This window comes from Crocuta crocuta, unplaced genomic scaffold (genome assembly GCF_008692635.1).
Source record: "Crocuta crocuta isolate KB4526 unplaced genomic scaffold, BGI_CrCroc_1.0 scaffold299, whole genome shotgun sequence".
Classification (NCBI taxonomy): Eukaryota; Metazoa; Chordata; class Mammalia; order Carnivora; family Hyaenidae; genus Crocuta; species Crocuta crocuta.
Window position 1 is genome coordinate 9,850,255 of NW_027532747.1, and position 19,295 is coordinate 9,869,549.

The following is a 19,295-nucleotide window of genomic DNA, read 5'->3' on the forward strand; positions in this document are numbered from 1 at the left end:
AGCTTTTAAGGCGGTCTGCGTTTTTAACTTCATGGGTTAAACCGGCTTCTTGAACAAAGCTCTCGTGGTATCTTCAAGAACACAGGGTTTCAACTGCGAGCTCTGAAGTTACCAGGGAAAATCACTACTATAGGAATGTAACCAACACGTGTTTCAACTGCGCGGACACGCGTTCGCAACCCAACCTTTTTATTTGTGTAACCTTAGCCCCTACCCTACTGTCCCGCACTGAGGAGCCGACAGGCTGTAGAACAATCCATACGGAAAGTATGAGAAGTAAAGTAAAGCCTCTTGCTGCACAGCGGAGCGACCCCGCAAGTGCCCTTGCACCACTGAATTGGTGGTGTCGTTAAAATTAAACACTCAGAGGTTTCACCGACACAGTGGGGTTTCCGGGGCTTTCCCGGCCGCTCTGGCTTCGAAAGGCACCACTCGCAGAGGTCTCTGCCAGAAGCGCAGGTGCAGTCACCGGGGGCCACTGCGTCACCCCCTGTTCTCGAGACCACACCCCAGGCTGCCAAAGCCTGTGAGCTACGTGGAGGCTGACCTTGCCCCGGCCGGCAGCTCCCGGTCCTCCGCGATCCCACGTTCCCTTGCGCCAAGGACGCGTCCGGCGGCTCCGCAGAGCCCTTCTAGGCCGCCGCGGCCCCTCTCTATGATCCATTGCCGCGTTTAGACTGGGTGTCATGGCGGCCGGCGTCGAGTTGGCAGGAGTTGCCCTCGGAACTGGGGAAAGTCAGTAAAGCAGAGGAAGAAGTGGCCCAACCCGGACGGTGGGAAGTCATAGAAATGAGCAGAGCCCTCGCGGGGTTGACCGTGGCCCTCGAGGCGGGCCCCTGGTAACGTCCCAGGCCAGGCCTCTGCGTTTTCTAGGTAGGGTCGGGCCGCTGGTGGGAGCCCCCCCGAAGCGAGGCACCCTTCATTGTGTTGTTGAATCTTGAGTATTTTGATATGGACTAGCCCCGCGAAGGTGGCGGTTCGAGGACATCTGGGGGAGGTCGTCCGACGACGCTGGACGCTTTGCTCGGAGCGGACCGGGTAGTTCTGTAACCTGCAGCGATGTCGTCCTGGCTTGGGGGCCTCGGCTCCGGCTTGGGCCAGTCTCTGGGTCAAGTCGGAGGCAGCCTGGCGTCCCTCACTGGCCAGATTTCAAACTTTACAAAGGATATGCTGATGGAGGGCACGGAGGAAGTGGAAGGAAACAGCTGGAGCGAGGGGAGGGAGGGTTTTCCTGGGACCGTGGGAGCTCCGGTTTGGTTCCCACTTCCATCCGTCACTCCCTTTTTTTCTTTACACTTTTGCGGCTTCTTAACCGATTTCCTCTGATGAAAGACCACCGGGGTCTGGAGAAGAGTTCTGGTTGAATACTCTGGATATCTCAGAGTGAGACTGTCCCTACCTCGAGTAGTTTATTTTTGTTGGGTTCTTCCACGCCCACCGCTTACTTTGCCTCTAACTTGGGGGCGGATCTGAGTTTGATCCTTCTCGTTTGTATTGACTCGGTTAAAAAGTATCTGTGCCTCGCACATAGTCACTGTATTCCTTCAATTTCTGTAACAGTTGAAGCAACTCATTAGAATATTCACTGAGTCTTCAGCCCTTTCTCACTTGAACGTATTGTTATAACGTTCCAGCTGAAATGTATTTTTGTGCCTAATGACCCATTGCCCCCATATTTCGGCAGTAAAACAAGGAAGATAGCCCTTTTGGGTATCCTTAGCAACTTTCGCTCATTTTTAAAGTTCTTATTTTGCTTACTAATGAATAGCCACCCAGTTACATGGTAGTCGATAGTTACATTAATATTTTGATTTCTTGATATACTTTCCAAAAGTAGTATTTAGATCTAAAGAGTAATTTCCTGGTAGGTCTGCCTCCAGAGAGATGATGGGCTGGTCTTTTGGATGAGAGCACTTCTTCGGATAATTTAATTTCTTATAAATTAATAAATTAGCATTCTGGTTTAATTTTCTTACCCTGATTTAATTGAGGCTTTGTGTTTATTGGGTTGAAATAAAGACAGATAGTTTGATAAAAAGAAAGTATATTTAGAATTTCTGCCTTTCTGGAAGGGAGAAACATTGGAGAGCTGCAGAAATCATTTTACTGCTTGGAGTGAACCTTGGGTGGGTTGGAGGGACATTAGGTGGGACAGGTTAGGGATGGAAGGAAAGGGTCATGTGACTTTGAAATTTAGAACTGAAAATGGCTGGATAACATGGGAAACACGAGTCTCTCCTTGTGTCCTAGTTAGGGGAAAACAGTTGGCTCTTCCTAGAAAATAGCATCCCCCCCAACATGTCTGTCCTATAGGCTTACGGTGGAATTCATATTCTTCCTACCAAATGTGCTTTTGTTTTAATGGTTTCATCATCTGCCTGATCTCTTAAACAAAAAGTCTTTGTCACCTTTATTCTGCCTTCTCCATCTCCTGTTTCTAGTTCATCATCAAATCTTGTTCCTGTAGCAGAATTGTTTCTTACATTCATCCTTCCCTTTATTATCCCTTTTTCTTTATTTCTGTTCTGCTTCTCTCTCCCATGTACTTTCTCCTTCCCATCCCGTCACCCAATTCTCCCAACTCCACTCCCGTTTTCTGTGTATTGCCAGTTTTCTAAAACAGAAGTGCTTTAAAATCTTAGCTCTCTGTACCTTACAGGATAAAATTCAAACCTCTTAGTTTTGGGAGACCGGAAGCCTAGCCTAGCTATGATTAAGCTCCCTTTTCTAGTCTTACCTGTCATTCCCTCCCCTTCTCTTCAAATTGTTGTTCCTGTGCACGCTTACATACACACGCGTGGCGTGTTTGCCGCCAGAGGTTTTGCCCCATGGAGCTTTGTGAAGTACCTGCACAACTCCCAAGTCTCTGCGTGGAAAGCCCTTCCTTTTCTACTTCCTCCTCTACCCTCCTTTGCCTGGAAAACACTCTTTTCCTGTATGACCCTGCTCACGTGCCCGGTACTTGGTGAAACCATTTTCAGTCCCTGGCAGGCTGAGTTGATTGCATGTGATCTGTGTTTTAACATAACTTTGTGGATCTCTCTTTGAGAGCACTTACCACGTTGAGTTATAATTTACCTTTATCTTTGATGCCCAGGGTAGGGATTATATTTTATTTATCCTTATATTACTAATATTTGGCACCTTCCATGGTACATAGTAGATGCTTAGTAAAAAATTTGCTAAGTGATTAAAAATCTGCCAAGTTGCTTAAAGCTTCTGTTATTTTCCATTACTATTAAAATCGGACTTGCTTAACACCTAATTTATTGCTTTTGTAAATCATTTAAAAACAGGGCCAGAGTACAGTTCTATGTATTCGTTTAACAAGGATTTATTTACCCTGTGCTAGCAGTGAACAGGATAACAGCTCTAGAGTAGCACAGTTGGTACAGCTTGAAAATCTTCCATATTTGCAATATCAGATCAGGTACAATTTGCTATTGTACCAAAAACTGTACTGATTTATTGAGGCTTAGGAGCTGGGCTTTTAAATTAGACATGGATTGAAATTCCACTTTCATGGAATTCAATGAAATTCCACTTTCTTGGAATTCAATGAAATTCCACGTTCATGGAATTCAATGAAATTCCACATTTCATTTCAAATTGTGGGATCTTTAAATACAGTAAAACCTTGGATTGCAAGTAACTTGTTCTGAGTGTTCGTAAGAGGAGCAAACATTTCTGATTAACTTGATAGAAGAGTGATGGCCTGCAGTACAAGTAGTACGTGATACTGAATGTCACATGATCACAACTGAGCCAATGGTTCTTGAAATTCGCTTTGCTATACATGCTTTAGATTATGAGCATGTTTCTGGAATGAATTATGCTCGCAAACCAAATAACCTCTGTAGGCAGGGTTTCCTTATCTGCTAAATAGATATAATCATACCTACTATGAGGTTGGGAGGATTAAATGAAATGCGTGTCAAATGCCTAGCAGATGGTAAGCATTAATAAACAGTAGCTGTTATTTTTGTTTTCCCTCTGCAAGGAAGAATTTTTTGATCTGCATACCATCTCCCCTTAGTCTTAAAAAGGCCATGATTTTTTTGTTGGTGCGGGAAGGGAAGGAGGGCTGCGTAAACCTATTTTTATCTCTCTTTGAAACCATTGCTGCTTCTAACAATGACCCTCCTAAACAGACTAGATTATAATTTGTTCTCTTCTGAGTAGCAATTAGACAGTCGTGTCAAGAGTTTCAAGCAGGATGTATAAACAACCACAGAAGCAACCGCACCTGGTGATTTTCAAAACAAGAAAAGTGGGTTTGTCATTATTTATTGGATGTCACTTGTATCTTCTTTTGATTTAAACTGTAAATCAGAGGAGTTGTTTCTATAGTATTGAAGTGCTGTGGTGAATGGAAAACATTACTACCTAGAAAGAAACCTTAACCCTGTGGATGGTGAATTTTTGGGAGCATCAACAGTGCCATTTGGCTGGGCTCTGACTCCCTTTTTAAAATTTTATTTTCTTTATTAAAACATTTTTTTTTTTAAAGGAAACTCTGTGCCCAGTGTAGGGCTTGAACTCGTAACCCCAAAATCAAGAGTTGCGTGCTTTACCCACTGAGCCAGCCAGGTGACCCATCTCTGACTCTCCTTTTAAATGAAAATGTACAAAAACAGACTGAGCTCATTCACGTTTTAAATAAATTGTGCTCATTTAGTTGAAGTTGAGTATTATTTAGTGCATTTTCACTCTTTATAGGTCATTACTGTTTTTATAGTATCGGGAGCAAAAGTTGGAAATACGGCCTAAACCCCCATTGTGTAAGTTTCATCTAAATTTATACTAAGCCAACAGAGAGAGATTTAATTTGTAAAACTCAATTTTCCAGATGAAATCTTAATAAACACCTCCAAGGGGGAAATGTGGATGTTCTACCTAGCTACAGACGATAGGCAAAAAAGGAGTGACTTACGTGACAATAAAGAACATTTGTGGCAATAGGAAGCTGTGGTAAAAATCAAGTGATATTTGTCTTTTGAATTTGATCCCAGATCAGCATACCATTCCGTTGAAATCTCAGTGAAATTTATGTACTTTCAAATGCCTGTTTATTCACATGGTGTTGATCATATATTCAGTATATGCTGTTTCTTTCGTAGCAGAATTACCTAATTCTAGGAGAAAGGAAATTGAAGCCATTCATGCAATCTTAAGATCAGAGGTAAGGAAAATTAAAGACTGTTATTAAACTTAGGTTTTTCTTTCTTGAAGGCATGACAGTTACACCTACTGCATTTCATTTTTCTGCACTGCTTACCACTTTTATCTCTTCCCCTTTATCTCAAGGTTTTTTCGGTGTTATTTTCCTTTAGATGAAAAATATGTTTTTATGTTACTGTACTTTTCTATTTCATATTCCCATCTCCGCTTCTCTTTGCTGGAAGTAGGAAAATGGCCAAGTGTAGACATATAGTGGCAACAATTGATCAAGGAGTTGCTGTGTTCTAACAGTGCGCTCACTTATAGTAGTACGTTTATTGATGTATCATGAGAAGAATGCAATTCTATTTATTCTAGACCTTTCTAATTTGCTAACATTTAAAAAAGTGATATTTGTATACAAAGAAGTTAAGGTATAGTTATAACAAATTAATTTCCCCATTTCTTTTTCTGTTGTTAGTCAGTGCCTCCCGGTGACTACCTCTGGACATTATACTTAACGGGGATGAGGAAAACTTGGGAAGGGTTGAAAGGAAAGCCATAAAGAAGGTGAAATGATTTAAAATGGGATCTGTTGTAAAGTACTAATGACACTCAGCTATTTAGCCTCTGGATAAGAACGGTGAGGGGTGAGGGGGATAAGCACGTTTTCCTCTTTGCTACATCCATAAACAGAGAAAATTGAATTTAAAATATCAGGAAATATTTACTGACAAAGCAGCAGTGAACTCTGGCCCAGAACACCAAGGCGAGACTGTGGAATTAGGAGGTAGAGAGACCTCCCAAGAGAGACTACCGTGGTATTCCATCTCAATAGAATATGGCAGTTTGGTGACGCTCAAGTCCTTAGCTATAATTACCTAATAAGTAGATGCTTTGGTGACAGATGAACTTAATAGCTTCTTTCTTTGTACGGCTAAGATAGGAAACTGTTACTGTAATCCCTAAAGAAATCCTTAAGAAGGCACTCATTAGTACAGGCCCACCCAGAGAAATTAAATGGTAGAGATGTGTTTAGTGGCATTAATTTAGGTAAATTCATCAATATACATTTGGGGATAAAAGGAAATAGAGTTAACCTGCCTAGTGAATGTCTGCTCTGTATTGAGCTTGAGATTAGGGAGAGAGAGCTGTGTCCCTCTGTTGATGTCAGTTCTGATCTCTCATAAGGTTATCACTGGACCATGGCAAGCATGATTCTAGTGTTCAGAAATATTTTTGGTATAATGCATCCCCAAATGAAAGGCACCTTCCCCATTCGATGCTTATTCACAGTAGCGTGAGCTACTCAAATACTAGAGGAGAAGAGACTGTTGGAATTCCTAAGGGCTTGGCTTTCTGAGATGATTTTGATTCTTGCCGTGTGTCAGCACAAAAGAGCTTCATACTCTAACCCCTTACTTGATTGTGCAATAAGAGATTAAGGTGGAACTATGATTGAAGCCAGCAGGAAACTAAAAATACAAAATTGTATTTAGAAGGTTTTAGTATAGGGGCCCCTGGGGGCTCAGTCACTTAAGCGTCTGACTGGCTCAGGTCATGATCTCACAGTTCGTGAGTCTGAGCCCCACATTGGGCTCTGGGCTGACAGCTCACAGCCCGGAGCCTGCTTCAGCTCCTGTGTCTCCGTCTCTCTCTGCCCCTCTCCCCGTTCACACTCTGTCTCTCTCTCTTTCTCTCTCAAAAATAAACTAACATCAAAAAAAGTTTTAGTATAGACAGATGGCATTGTGTTTTCCAGAGGAAGTTAGATTTGCTTACATATGTTAATATTTGAAGTGGACTGAATTAGTTAGGTTTCTTCAATTTAACCCTTTGTGCGAAGAAAAATAGACATCACATCATCTGGATCCAATGAACTCTTTATTTTTTAATATTAAATCAATTTATAAGTAATTTACAGAAGTAGAATAAAATGATAGTGAAAAACTTTATTAGAAAAATTAAAAAAAATTTTTATGTTTGTTAATTTTTGAGAGAGAGAGACAGAGTATGAGCAGGGGAGGGACAGAGAGGGTGGGGATACACAGAATCTGAAGCAGGCCCCAGGCTCCATGCTGTCAGCACAGAGCCTGACACGATACTTGGCTCGGACCCACGAACTGTGAGATCGTGACTTGAGCTTAACTGACTGAGCCACCCAGGCACCCCAATTAGAAGTTTTAATAATAAGAATATATTTATAGCAAATCCATGTTTACCACATGTTTGTGGTTTTGAAAATATATACTCAAAATAGGCAGTGTTCTTTGAGTGTAGTTGAGTGCTTATTAACTTTTTTTTTTTAATGTTTTATTTATTTCTAGGAGAGAGAGAGAGCGACAGTGTGAGCAGGGGAGGGTCAGAGAGAGAGGGAGACACAGACTCTGAAACAGGCTCCAGGCTCTGAGCTGGCAGTCAGCACAGAGTCCGACGCGGGGCTCAAACCCACAAACCGTGAGATCATGACCTAAGCGAAAGTCGGACACTTAACGGACTAAGCCACCCAGGCACCCCGAATGCTTATTAACTCTTATTGAATGAACTGAAATGCATCTTATTTAGTAAATACTGGTTCCAGATTTCAGTTACATCTCTAATAGGGTTTAGCTGATCATGACTTCTGGTTCTTCCTGTGAAGACTTGTGTCATTAAAACCAAATTAAAACAATTTTTTTTTATTTTAGAGCAAGAACCCAAGGGGGGGAGAGGGGCAAAAGGAGAAAGAGAGAGAGAGAGAGAGAGAGAGAGAGAGAGAGTACATCTCAAGCAGGCTCCATACTCTCTGCAAAGCCCAGCACGGGGCTCTCAATTCCACGACCCTGGGATCATGACTTGAGCCAAAATCAAGAGCCGGATGCTCAATGGAGCCACCCATGTGCCACAAAAACCAATATTTTTGAAAACTTGTGATGGCTCGTGATTTTTTTGAAGAGACGATAACTATCACCTTTGCTCCGTAATTACAAAGCCAATTTATAAATACCACTTAGATTTATAAATACCAATTAGAATGATCAGTCCACTGAATTTTTTCATTTTTATGTCATCTTTTTCTTCCTCTTCACCTTTGTATACACACCTACCTGCAGCTTTTGTCCATGTGTGAACTATATCAAGTAAACTTTGGTGTGCAAAGAGCGTATATAATGAAAGAATACTGTCACATAACCATTTAGCCAAGTGGGATGGCTCATGTCCTTGTCAGATAAAATGCTGTGAGATAAAGTCTTTTCCTATTGAATGAATAACTTGATGAGAACACTGTGTTTCTTTTTTGTTCTTAGAAATATATTGTTTACTCATCAGTTCTGGAGTTTGAGAAAATTGTTCTAGGATATTGTTATTGGAAGACTTGGTTGGGATTTTGCCTCTGCAACATGTTGGGCGCAACCGTTAGACTCTGGAGAGCTATTTTCTGTCTCTTCACGTTTATCTTCTTGTGTCGTCGTCGAAGTTGTGAAATGTTTTCCTCTGTCAACTTTCTTCTCTTTGTTGAAATGAAAATTCTGAATTTGCAGCTATGTTCAATGAAAGCAAAAAGCAACAAAATAAAAAAGACACTACAAAGTTGGTGTCTCTGGCTTTTTCTTTTTTAAAAGATGATGTAATGCTTTGGACATTGCAGTCAGAAAACTGGTTATTTCACTGTGGCATTATTCTAGGTGATTCTGCCAGTCTTCTCTTTTCCTATTACGTAAGGCTTTTTTAACCTAGTTGAGAATAATTGATGAATAAATCCTAATTTTTAGGATGATAAAAAACCAAGATATTTCAAGTACAGAAAAAAACAAGCTCATTACAATTTCATGAATATTCTTAGATTTTTAAAGGGCCCAATATTCCCATATGGTAATGACAAGATAGAATGAGATTTAGTTATAGGTTTTATTTGTAAGTAATCTGTGTCCCCAGCATAGCTCGGACCTACAGCCTCACGATCGAGAGTTGCACACTCCACCAACAGAGCTGGCCAGGTGCCCCAAGTTTTGTTTGATTTAAAAAATAAATGGGGTTCCTGGGTGACTCAGTGATCTCATGGTTTGTAAGATCAAGCCCCACATTGGGCTCTGTGCTGACAGTGCGGAGCCTGCTTGGGATTCTCTCTCCCCTTCCACCCCTCCCCAGCGCTTGCTCGCGCGGGCTTGCTCCCTCTCTCTCTCTCTCTCTCTCTCTCAAAATAAATAGATAAATAAGCTTAAAAAAATAAGTAATTTTTCTTCTTTGTTGGAGGACATCTAAGAAAGAATAAAAGTCATAAATATCTGTCCTTACGTATAGTTAGGACTGCTCAACAAAGAAACTCACCGAGTAAAGTTGGTTACAGGAGACCTTGATGGTGTAACAGGAGTTGATGAGGATGGAATAATTTAAGGATATGAGAATGTCATGGATTTCAAGGGCAGAAGTTACAGCCAGACTTTAGAAAGGGGCTACAAACAGAACTACAGACCACCAGGGGTTTGTCTCTCATTTTTACTCCATGTCCTTCCTTTCAGACCAGCTCCCTTGTTCCATATTCTAAAACATGGCCACTGACATGATATGTTATAGATCAGCTGCATGAAGAGAATCTGTCCTTCATGTACTTTGTCCATCTTTGTGACTCCATATGCCCAGGAAGACGTGGGCAGAAACACGACTAAATCTTGGCCACATTGGAAGTTTTCAAGTTCTAGTTATTAACCAGAGTTCAACAAATAGCCTGAGTTATTTTTATCTGAAAAAGCCCAGAGTGAACTGGTATGACTAGGTTTTGACTTCAGTATATTGTGTTGCTTTAATTACATATGGTGTTTTCATATTAAAAGATTACAGAAAGTTATACAAAAACAGTCAGTAAAATAGAAGGTAATTTGTTGTGTGCCTTGGGGCCTCTGTCTTATTTAAATTTCTTCAAGGTAACCAAGATTTATATTAGATTTCTAAAGACAGACTCTCAAACTAGGATTTATACATGTGGTAATTTTTCCATTGATTTACTCCTTTGATATTCTCTGGGAAGTCATCTAATCTCCCTGGATCATAATTTTCACATCTGTTGATGTAAGAAATTCCTAGACTCTAAGAAAACAGGTGACCTTCTTCTCAAAGTGAAAAAGGCTTCACCTTCTACCACGAGCTTTTTTTCCCCCACCACATCATTTACCTTTATCTTTGTTACCATTATTAAACTGAGTTCGTAGGTATATTAGTAGAATTCTTAGAATGTTATCTGTGATAATTTGTAAATTCTTTTGCAAAAAGTGCTTATTCATTATGCACTCCATTCAATAAGCTCCATTATGTGCTTATTCATTCAAATTCAAGGAATGATAATAAAGGTAATTTAATATTTGAGTACGTAAAATGTGATTTTTTAAACATTTTCCAAAATCCTAAAAGACTATGATGTCTGGATTCATTGAATTAGAATATTTCATGCACTTCTATTTTTTTTTTTTTAAAGTTTATTTATTTTGAGAGAGGCAGAAACAGTGTAAGCAGGGGAGGGGCACAGAGAGCGAGAAAGAGAATCTCAAGCAGGCTCTGCACTGTCAGCACAAGGCCTGATGTGGGGCTAGAACTCACTACCTGTGAGATCATGACCTGAGCTGAAACCAAGAGCCAGATGCCTAACTGACTGACCCACCCAGGTGTCCTGACTTCTAACTAGTTTTTGAACTGAGTTCCAGTATGGTTTTTGAATTGGAGTTTTCAGGAGTGCCTTAGGAGCCTGGGGGACATGCAGACCAGTAATACGGTGTTTTGGCCTCCTCTCTGTACTTCAGCACCAAGTCTTTTTATTTTTTTTTAATTTTTTAAATGTTTTATTGATTTCTGAGAGAGAGAGAGACCACATGAACAGGGGAGGGTCAGAGAGAGAGGGAGATACAGAATCTGAAACAGCCTCCAGGCTCTGAGCTAGCTGTCAGCACAGAGCCCAACGCAGGGCTCAAACCCACGAACTGTGAGATCGTGACCTGAGCCAAAGTCGGACACTTAACTGACTGAGCCACCCAGGACCAAGTCTTTTTTGAAAAGATTTCTTTTCAAAAGTTCTATTTGGAGAGAAAACAAGTCAAAATAGGTAATTTGGTTTATTCATTAACCAGACAAACATTGTGTACTATATGCTAGACCCTGGGTATGGAGAGATGGGAGAAACATTTCTTTTTTTGCTTTGGCTCCAAATTTTGCATAATCTCTGTAAACATGGCTATTGCACTTATAGCTTTAATTGAAAGTGTATTTTAAAAGCCAGAATTCTGGGGACACCTGGGTGCTCAGTCTGGTACGTGGCCGGTTCTAGGTTTTGGCTCAGGTCAGGATCTCACAGTTTCTGAGTTTGAGCCCTGTGTCAGTGCAGAGAGCCTACTTGGGATTCTCGCGCTCGCTCGCTCTCTCTTTCTCTCTCTCTCTCTCTCTCTTTCTCTCTCTCTCTCTCTCTCTCCCCCCCTTTTTCTCTCTGCCCCTCCCCTGCTCATGCTTATTTGTGTTCTTTCTCTCTTTCAAAATAAATAAACTTAAAAAAAAATAATGGCCAGAATTTTGTCTGAGAACTTTTATATCTTGTTCTGTATGAAGTCACATATTTTTCATGATGCCATGCACATCACTGTTCTAACATGTTTTATTTTAGTCTTTCTGTTAAAAATACTTTTGTCTTTGTTTCTAGAATGAGAGACTTAAAAAACTTTGTACTGATCTAGAAGAGAAACTTGAAGCATCAGAACTCCAAATAAAGCAGCAATCTACAAATTATCGGTATCAGCTACAACAGAAAGAGGTAAAATTTATTGCAGTTACTTCATATTTATTTCACTGTACTGTATTTAGGAAGGTTTTTGAGAGTTATAAATTAAGCTATATGCAGATCGAAAAACATTGAAAGGGTGATGAAGTTAATAATCCCTAGCTCCATTTGATACCACAAATTTAACAAGAACTCTAAGCTTTTCTGTTAAGTTTATGTTTTATAAGCTAACCTTTAATTTCTACTTTCCCTAAGAGGAAAACTCTTTCAATAAAAGGTCTTTAGGCATCTGTTGCTTATAATTTCTGATTTTATGAAACCTAATTTCTCATCTATTTACTTTAAATTGTCAATCAGTATGATCATTGCTAATGACATTTTTTTAAATGATTTTGACTCCCAGTGTTAATATATATTGAATTGGCATTTACTTGATTTTCCATGGAAAAATAGAGTATTAAGTACACTAAGTTGACTTACATTGTTCTATCAATATTTTTTCCCTTTAGTTTGTTAGGAATGTTTATTTTGGAAATGGCTTATCTTTTCTTTGCAGTGCTGGTAATATTCTGTAATTTAACCAGTGTTATCATGAATCCTTAAAATATAGATTATGCCTCCAATTTCATTCTGTTGAATTTTCTTTGGTGTTTAGTACGTAAATGGAATTTAGTAAATTTAGTATTGGATCAAACTATTTCTTATATTCTTATCCAGATCATTTGGGTGCTCTTCAGTTTGTTGAGTAAATGTTCATTTCTACCATAACTTCATTTATGAATTTTTAAAATTTAGATACATTGTTTTTCAGTTCTTTTAGGGACATACTAAGATGAAAAGTAAAAGTAAACCACATTAAAGATAAACATTTAAAGAAGTGCTTAAATTTCCAGTATGTTGGGAATTGATGTCATAGAATACAATAATAATAAAGTTACTATAAAAATAAAATGAATATAAGAAGGCAAAGTTACAGGTTCGAATTAGAGCTAAATCCCCACTTATTAAAAAGATTTAACAGATTATAAAATCACTCTGTCAGATTGCTTTAAAAGACTTTAAGCCATAGTCTTGCAGTTTCTCTACTTGTTATGGACTCTGGTAGTAAACGTTCAGGCTTGGAGTCCTCAGACCACACCTGGAGCAGCACTGACTCCTGGATATTACAGTAGAGCTGTTCCCATCCAGGGCTTCACAGCTGAATCGTCCATGAAAAAATAGACACGTTCATGTCCTCCATGGGATTCTGATTTTAGCATACTGGGAAGGGACCCTGGCATTGGTATTTTTCAGAAACTTTATAGGTGATTCTGATGCTCACATCATAATTGAAAACACTGCTGTGGAAAATTCAGCATTTTATTTTCTATTTAACTGTTGATATTAGAGGGTAGATTAGGCATTTAAGTTGAGAAATGCCTCTTTGTTATTAGAGCTAGAATTTTTTTAACCCTACAACTTGATATAAGTGTTTTATAATCAGAACTTGGCTTTGTGTTAAAGTTATGCTTGAAAAAAATTATGAATTTCTGTACTTTTTTACTAGATGAAAGATAATATATGAATATACTTAAGATCTGCCATTTTCTGTCCTCATCATGATGTTCATAATCCAAAGATATGATTCATCTCATAACATGCATGGGAAAATAAATGAAATGTGTGCACTGCTATAAATTTCTATTAGAGAAGGGGCTCTGATAGGAGAACCATGTTAATATATTTGACATCATTGTGTTTGGTTTTTGTTTGTCTGATTACTTGGCTTTACATGTATAGAAATATTGGTGGCTGACTCCCAGTATCAAATTCTCCTCTGTTGTCTTCTGGAGTAGCTATCTTACAGAAAGCTTATCTCAATTCTCCCTAGCTTACTCACTTTTACATTTTGAATAATCTCTTATCTGAAATGGATGTGGCGTTATGGTAAGTCCCATATTAATAATTTCTTTTGGACAGTGAGGTGGTATTGCCATCCCTCAGTCAAAACTCTTCTACAGCTTTCAGAATTTTTATACTATTCTTTCCCTGAGTAAAGTCAAATTTTCACTGGCCCCTTTTTGCCAAGGTTAAAGCCAAGGCCTCTTTCAATGTTTGATTTTTTTCTAAGATTCATGGGCTAATAACCATAGGCTCACTGTGCTGTCTAAGAAGATTAGATTAAGCATTCTTCCAGCTGCTGTATAGACAGGTAGAAAGTTACCAGTGATTCGTGGTGCATTTTAAGCCTAGATTCAGCCATAATCAGTTATATAAGACTATTCCAACAGATGCTCTAAGGAAACTTCTGATACATAGGCTGATGTAGCTTTCATTTTCTCTTCACTTAAGGTTTGATAATACAGATAGAACCCTCAGAAATTGCCTGTACTATCTGATACATAGAGGATAGTAAACCCATGTTTAACTGAGAACTTCATTGCTTTAATTAACATATGAGTGAGATTCTGATCTTTGTACTGTTTTAAACATTATCTCCGCTTTAACTGATGATCATGTTTGGTTTTTAAGTAAAAACATGTGGTTGGGATATTATAAAATACTAAGATTCAGCTGATAGAGTTACCATCATTGGATACAAAAAGATCAGTGTGGCTGTTTTAAAGTACATTCTCTAAAACGCAGATTATAAATGTCTAGGTAGAAATCAGTCATCTTAAAGCAAGACAGATCGCACTGCAGGACCAAGTGCTGAAGCTTCAGTCGGCTGCCCAGGCAGTGCACCCCGGGGCTGGCGGGCCCCCGGCAGCTCCTGCGTTTGCTTATGGCCTTAGTCATCATGCTGCCTCTTTCCATGACGATGACATGGACTTTGGTGACATAATTTCATCACAACAAGAGATAAACAGGTTGTCAAATGAAGTTTCAAGACTGGAGTCTGAAGTTGGCCATTGGAGGCATATTGCCCAGGTGGGTAAAACTGTCATGAGGTTTTGAAAATTCTTAGTAAAAAATAGTGGTTCTAAATGTAGAGCTTTTGGTATCAGAAAGAACCTTGGACTAGGAAGTTGAAAACCTGTATTCTAATTCTGCCAGTGATTTTCATCAGGTCATCTTTATTTCTCGCCTTAGTTTTTTCTTCCTTCTATAAAATATTTGGAAGAAATTTTCAAAAAAAATTAGAGCCACAGAATCATGTTTTAGAATAAAATAAAGGTACATTTGGGTGGCTCAGTTGGTTGAGTGTCTGGCTCTTGATTTCGGCTCAGGTCATGATCCCAGGGTAGTAGGATCGAGCTCTGCATTCGGCTCCTCACTGAGTGTAGAGCCTGCTTAGGAGTCTTTCTTGTTCTCTCTTTCTCCCCCTTCCCTCCCTCTCCTTCCCCTGCTCTCTCTCTGTCCCTCTCTCTCCCCCTCTACTTCTCTCCCTGCTTGCATGCATTCTCTTCATAATTAAAAAAACTTTTTTTATTTTTATTTTTATTTTTTTTTAATATTTTTTTTATTTATTTCTAGGAGAGAGAGAGAGAGACAGCGTGAGCAGGGGAGGGTCAGAGAGAGAGGGAGTCACAGACTGAAACAGGCTCCAGGCTCAGACGCTGGGCTCGAACCCACGAACCGTGAGATCATGACCTAAGCGAAAGTCGGACGCTTAACTGACTAAGCCACCCAGGCGCCCCTAAAAAAAACTTTTTTTAAATAAAAAGTTACAAGTCCAGGACCTAAGGAGAGATAAAAAATGGAGTTTCTGTGGTTGAATGAGCATCTTTCCCCCTGGAGGCCCTGAGGCGGCTTCTTGCCAGGGCTCCAAGATACCAGATTGAAACTACTTGCATAGATGTTCTCTGAGGTTCCTTCTATCATTAGTTATGTGTAAAATGAAAATTTGATCATGGGTATTCTAAAATACATTAAACAAACTATTTTGTGTTGTTTTTTTGTGGGTTAGATATTAAATCCTTGCTATTTGGGCGGTAAACTTTTAAGGAACAGTTTTCATCTTATGTATCAGATTTTATATACTTGTGATGTTGTCAGTAGACTCGATACCCAAAGCAAACTGGAACATTGCACATTTGGTTTTAATTTCATCAATGTAGAGAAAAAGTATAGAAGTAAAGAAATTGTTTTCTTTTAACCTAGTTACATAAAGGAGAAACCCTACCAATTATTATTTTGCTTCTCAAGTTGCTAGACATTTCCAGTACCCAAAATAAGTCTTAGGATGATCAGTTTGTCCATCTTATCTTTAAAAATGTAGCAGCTCTTAAACTATAATACTGTAGATTCTCTGTCCTACCTTCAGAGACTAGGATTTTGTAGCTTATTTTAGGGCCTTCGAAATTGCATTCAAACCGTAAATACCCTAGGTGTTTCTGATACACATTTTAAGAAACATAAGATTTCATAGGGAAGAGCTGTATTTTGAGTGTGTGTATTTAAGCATATATTGAATGTTTACTATATCACTGACCTATGACCTATAGTAGGACATAAACGGGGAAAAGGCATAATTGGGATCTTTCACAGGACTTAATTTTTTAGCAAGGCTTAGTACAACTTGTGTTGTATTTTACAAGATGTTTCTCTATATACTATCCTAATATATATTAATCTTAATAACTATGTGAGATGTTTATTATCTCTGTTTTATAGGTAAGCAAAGTGAAAGTTTAATACAGTTATTGTCACAGTGAGTAAGTTGTGACTCAGCCAGACATCTTTTGACTCTGATCGTGGAGTTTCTAGTGTATGATGTTCCTTTTTTTCTCCAGAGAGCAGGTTTTTGTTCCCTAACCCGCTGTACCAGAAATGTTAAGAAAGATAAAGGAACGACATTCAGCTTTGAATGAGAAGAGAAAAATCCAAAAGTTTGTTTAGTTGTTAAACTAAAGGTTATTCTATTATTGGGGTAGAGATTGGGGTAAAATTATTTTAGGGGTGCCTGGGTGGCTCAGTTGGTTAAGCGTCCAACTTCAGCTCAGGTCATAATCTCACAATTTGTGGGTTTGAGCCCCGCGTCAGGCTTTGTGCTGACAGCTAGCTCCATGCCTGGAGCATGTTTTCGATTCTGTGTCTCCCTCTCTCTGATCCTCCCCTGCTCATGCTGTCTCTGTCTCAGAAATAAATAAAACATAAAAAAAAAAAACTACACACAAAACCTGTAAAAAAAAAAAAAACATTTTAGAAAGATTTTTGCTGACTTATGATTAGAATTAATGTTGGGTAACTTTCCATTCTGAAAAATTTTCTTTTAGGAAGCTGATTATCATCAGATTTACATTTTGTTAAGCTAAGTAAGATATTCTCTAGTGTTTTCCTTCTTCATTATTTTGTAAAAGTGTCTCCCTAATTAGTTAACAGGCTCTTGAAAATTATCTTTTATTTGTTGGCTATTACAGTTGGGCTGCGTTCTTCAAAAGGGCTTGGCCTTCTTTAATCAGAATTTGTCTGGGAAATGCTCCCTTTTTAAAAAAATGTTTAATGAAATTAATTTGTGACTTTCTCTCGTATAAGAAAATCAATATATTTTCTAATTCTCTTTTTCTGATCTAGACTTCTAAACCACAAGGGTCAAATAGCTCTGATCAAAGTGAAATCTGCAAACTGCAAAGTATCATTAAGGTAAGACAGGTTGTTGGAACAATAGCTATTATACATCTGAAATTTGCTAATTAGAAGTACAAGTCTAAATTAATAAGAAGGCTCAGTTATAGAACTAATTATATAGAGTATGATTATTTCTTTTTGCCATTTTGTATCTTCATTCTTTATGACAGTAAGGTATATAAAAATGTGTCTCCAAAATTGTTTGTTTTTGAACACTTATTTTTTTAATAAATGTTCTGTACTTGTTATATCTTGTAAAATGGTCTTTATTAAAACCATTTCAAAGTTGCTAAGGTTTTCAGGGTTTAGGGTTAAAGGATATTGACAAAATAAAATGCTAATACTATTCACTGTAAATATTTTTTCTTAATGGTGCTATTTTGCTAGTTTGCGTCAATTATTTCATTCAAGAAAAATCTTAGTTATATAAAATTATCATATGGCACTGAATTGTTCTTAGTGTATAAATTATTGTCAGATACAGAATTTTTAGGTTTTGGTTTTATTATTATGATAAAACTAACACGGGTGGGTTCGCAAGTCAGACTTGTGTTTGAATTCTGCCTCTACTATTTACCAGCTCTTCTACTTAGGGCAAGTTACCTACTCTTCCCAAGCTTCTGTTTTATCGTTAGTAGATTTCATGACATTTTCTCTGTAGGAGTGTGTGAAGGTTTGAATGTAAAGCTCCTTGCCCAGTGCTGGCACTTAAGTAAGTCACAGGATTAAAGAATAACCTTACTTGTCTTCTCAGGAAGTAGAAGCTAACTACTTATAGGTTACGATTCTTGGGTTACAAGCAACAGAAGCCATTTCTGGCAAATTAAGGCAAAAGAGGATTTACTGGAAGGACTCAAGTTAGTCTGCCCACAGGATTGAAAGAAGAATTGAGCATTTTTGCCTTAGGAAGGACAGGATTGGGAATAGCATTGGGGATCTAGATAGTGGGACACGGTGGACTGACTTTTCTGGGTGCAGCTATCACAGTGCTTCTGGGCCAACTAATTTCCCTCTTTGAAGGATCCAGCTCAAGATCCAGATTCCAGGAGAGAGACTGGTGGCCTCAACTTGGGTGGCGGCGCACCTTGGTTGACAGTTCGGGAGTCCCATCAGGGCTGGTGGGGGGAAGGGCTGAGCAGGGGACAGGAATGATAGGACGCCAGCTACAGACTGGACAGAGGGCGACACTGGCATGGGTGGGATATGTCAGGAGCGAGAGAAGCTCATGGTCACAGATACGAAGAAAAAATATATTTTTGCCCAACTCCTGTTTCAGTTTTTTCTTGCTGAGGTTCTCTCATTAAAATAGAAAAACTGTTCCTAAGACCCACGAAAGGAAAGAGTAGAGTCAGAATTGTCCAGATTTGGAGCCTGTGTTTAAACTCTTTTCGGCCATAGCATGTTCCAGAGAACTATTCTTAATACAGATTTTTGCCAAACAATGCAGTAGCTTAGGTGTATCGTCGATGATAAATGGGGTTATCATCTTGTTTTTATTTTTTAAGGAACTTAAACAGAACCGAAGTCAGGAAATCGATGATCATCAACATGAGATGTCAGTGTTACAGAATGCACATCAACAGAAATTGACAGAAATAAGTCGTCGGCATCGAGAAGAATTAAGTGACTATGAAGAACGAATTGAAGAACTGGAAAAGCTGTTACAACAAGGTTGTAAGTTGTTATTAACTTAATGTATTAGATGATATAATTAAAACACCAACATAGTAATGTAAGACCAAGACGCTGATGTTAAACATGGACTAAGTTCTAAAGAATGAGTGAATGACTAGTTCTGTTCATCTGCCAGAAATTTGCAGTGGCATCACTATTGTCAAGGTTTTACGGA

The 19,295-nt window shown here is 38.8% G+C and overlaps 1 protein-coding gene across 2 annotated transcripts in view; it reads left to right on the top strand.

The window, feature by feature from the left end:
• The first annotated feature begins 402 nt into the window (after positions 1-402).
• Positions 403-19,295, top strand: part of TRIP11 (thyroid hormone receptor interactor 11) — a 61,961-nt gene continuing 43,068 nt past the window's right edge. Inside the window, exons 1-6 of one of the 2 annotated variants that reach the window (XM_077780987.1) lie at positions 403-1,196; positions 5,119-5,182; positions 11,819-11,929; positions 14,537-14,806; positions 17,393-17,461; positions 18,952-19,120. In XM_077780987.1, coding sequence (XP_077637113.1) covers positions 1,060-1,196; positions 5,119-5,182; positions 11,819-11,929; positions 14,537-14,806; positions 17,393-17,461; positions 18,952-19,120 — 820 coding nt within the window. In that variant the 5' untranslated portion in view covers positions 403-1,059. The remainder of the gene's footprint in view (positions 1,197-5,118; positions 5,183-11,818; positions 11,930-14,536; positions 14,807-17,392; positions 17,462-18,951; positions 19,121-19,295) is intronic. The other variant, XM_077780988.1, reaches the window with a different exon arrangement.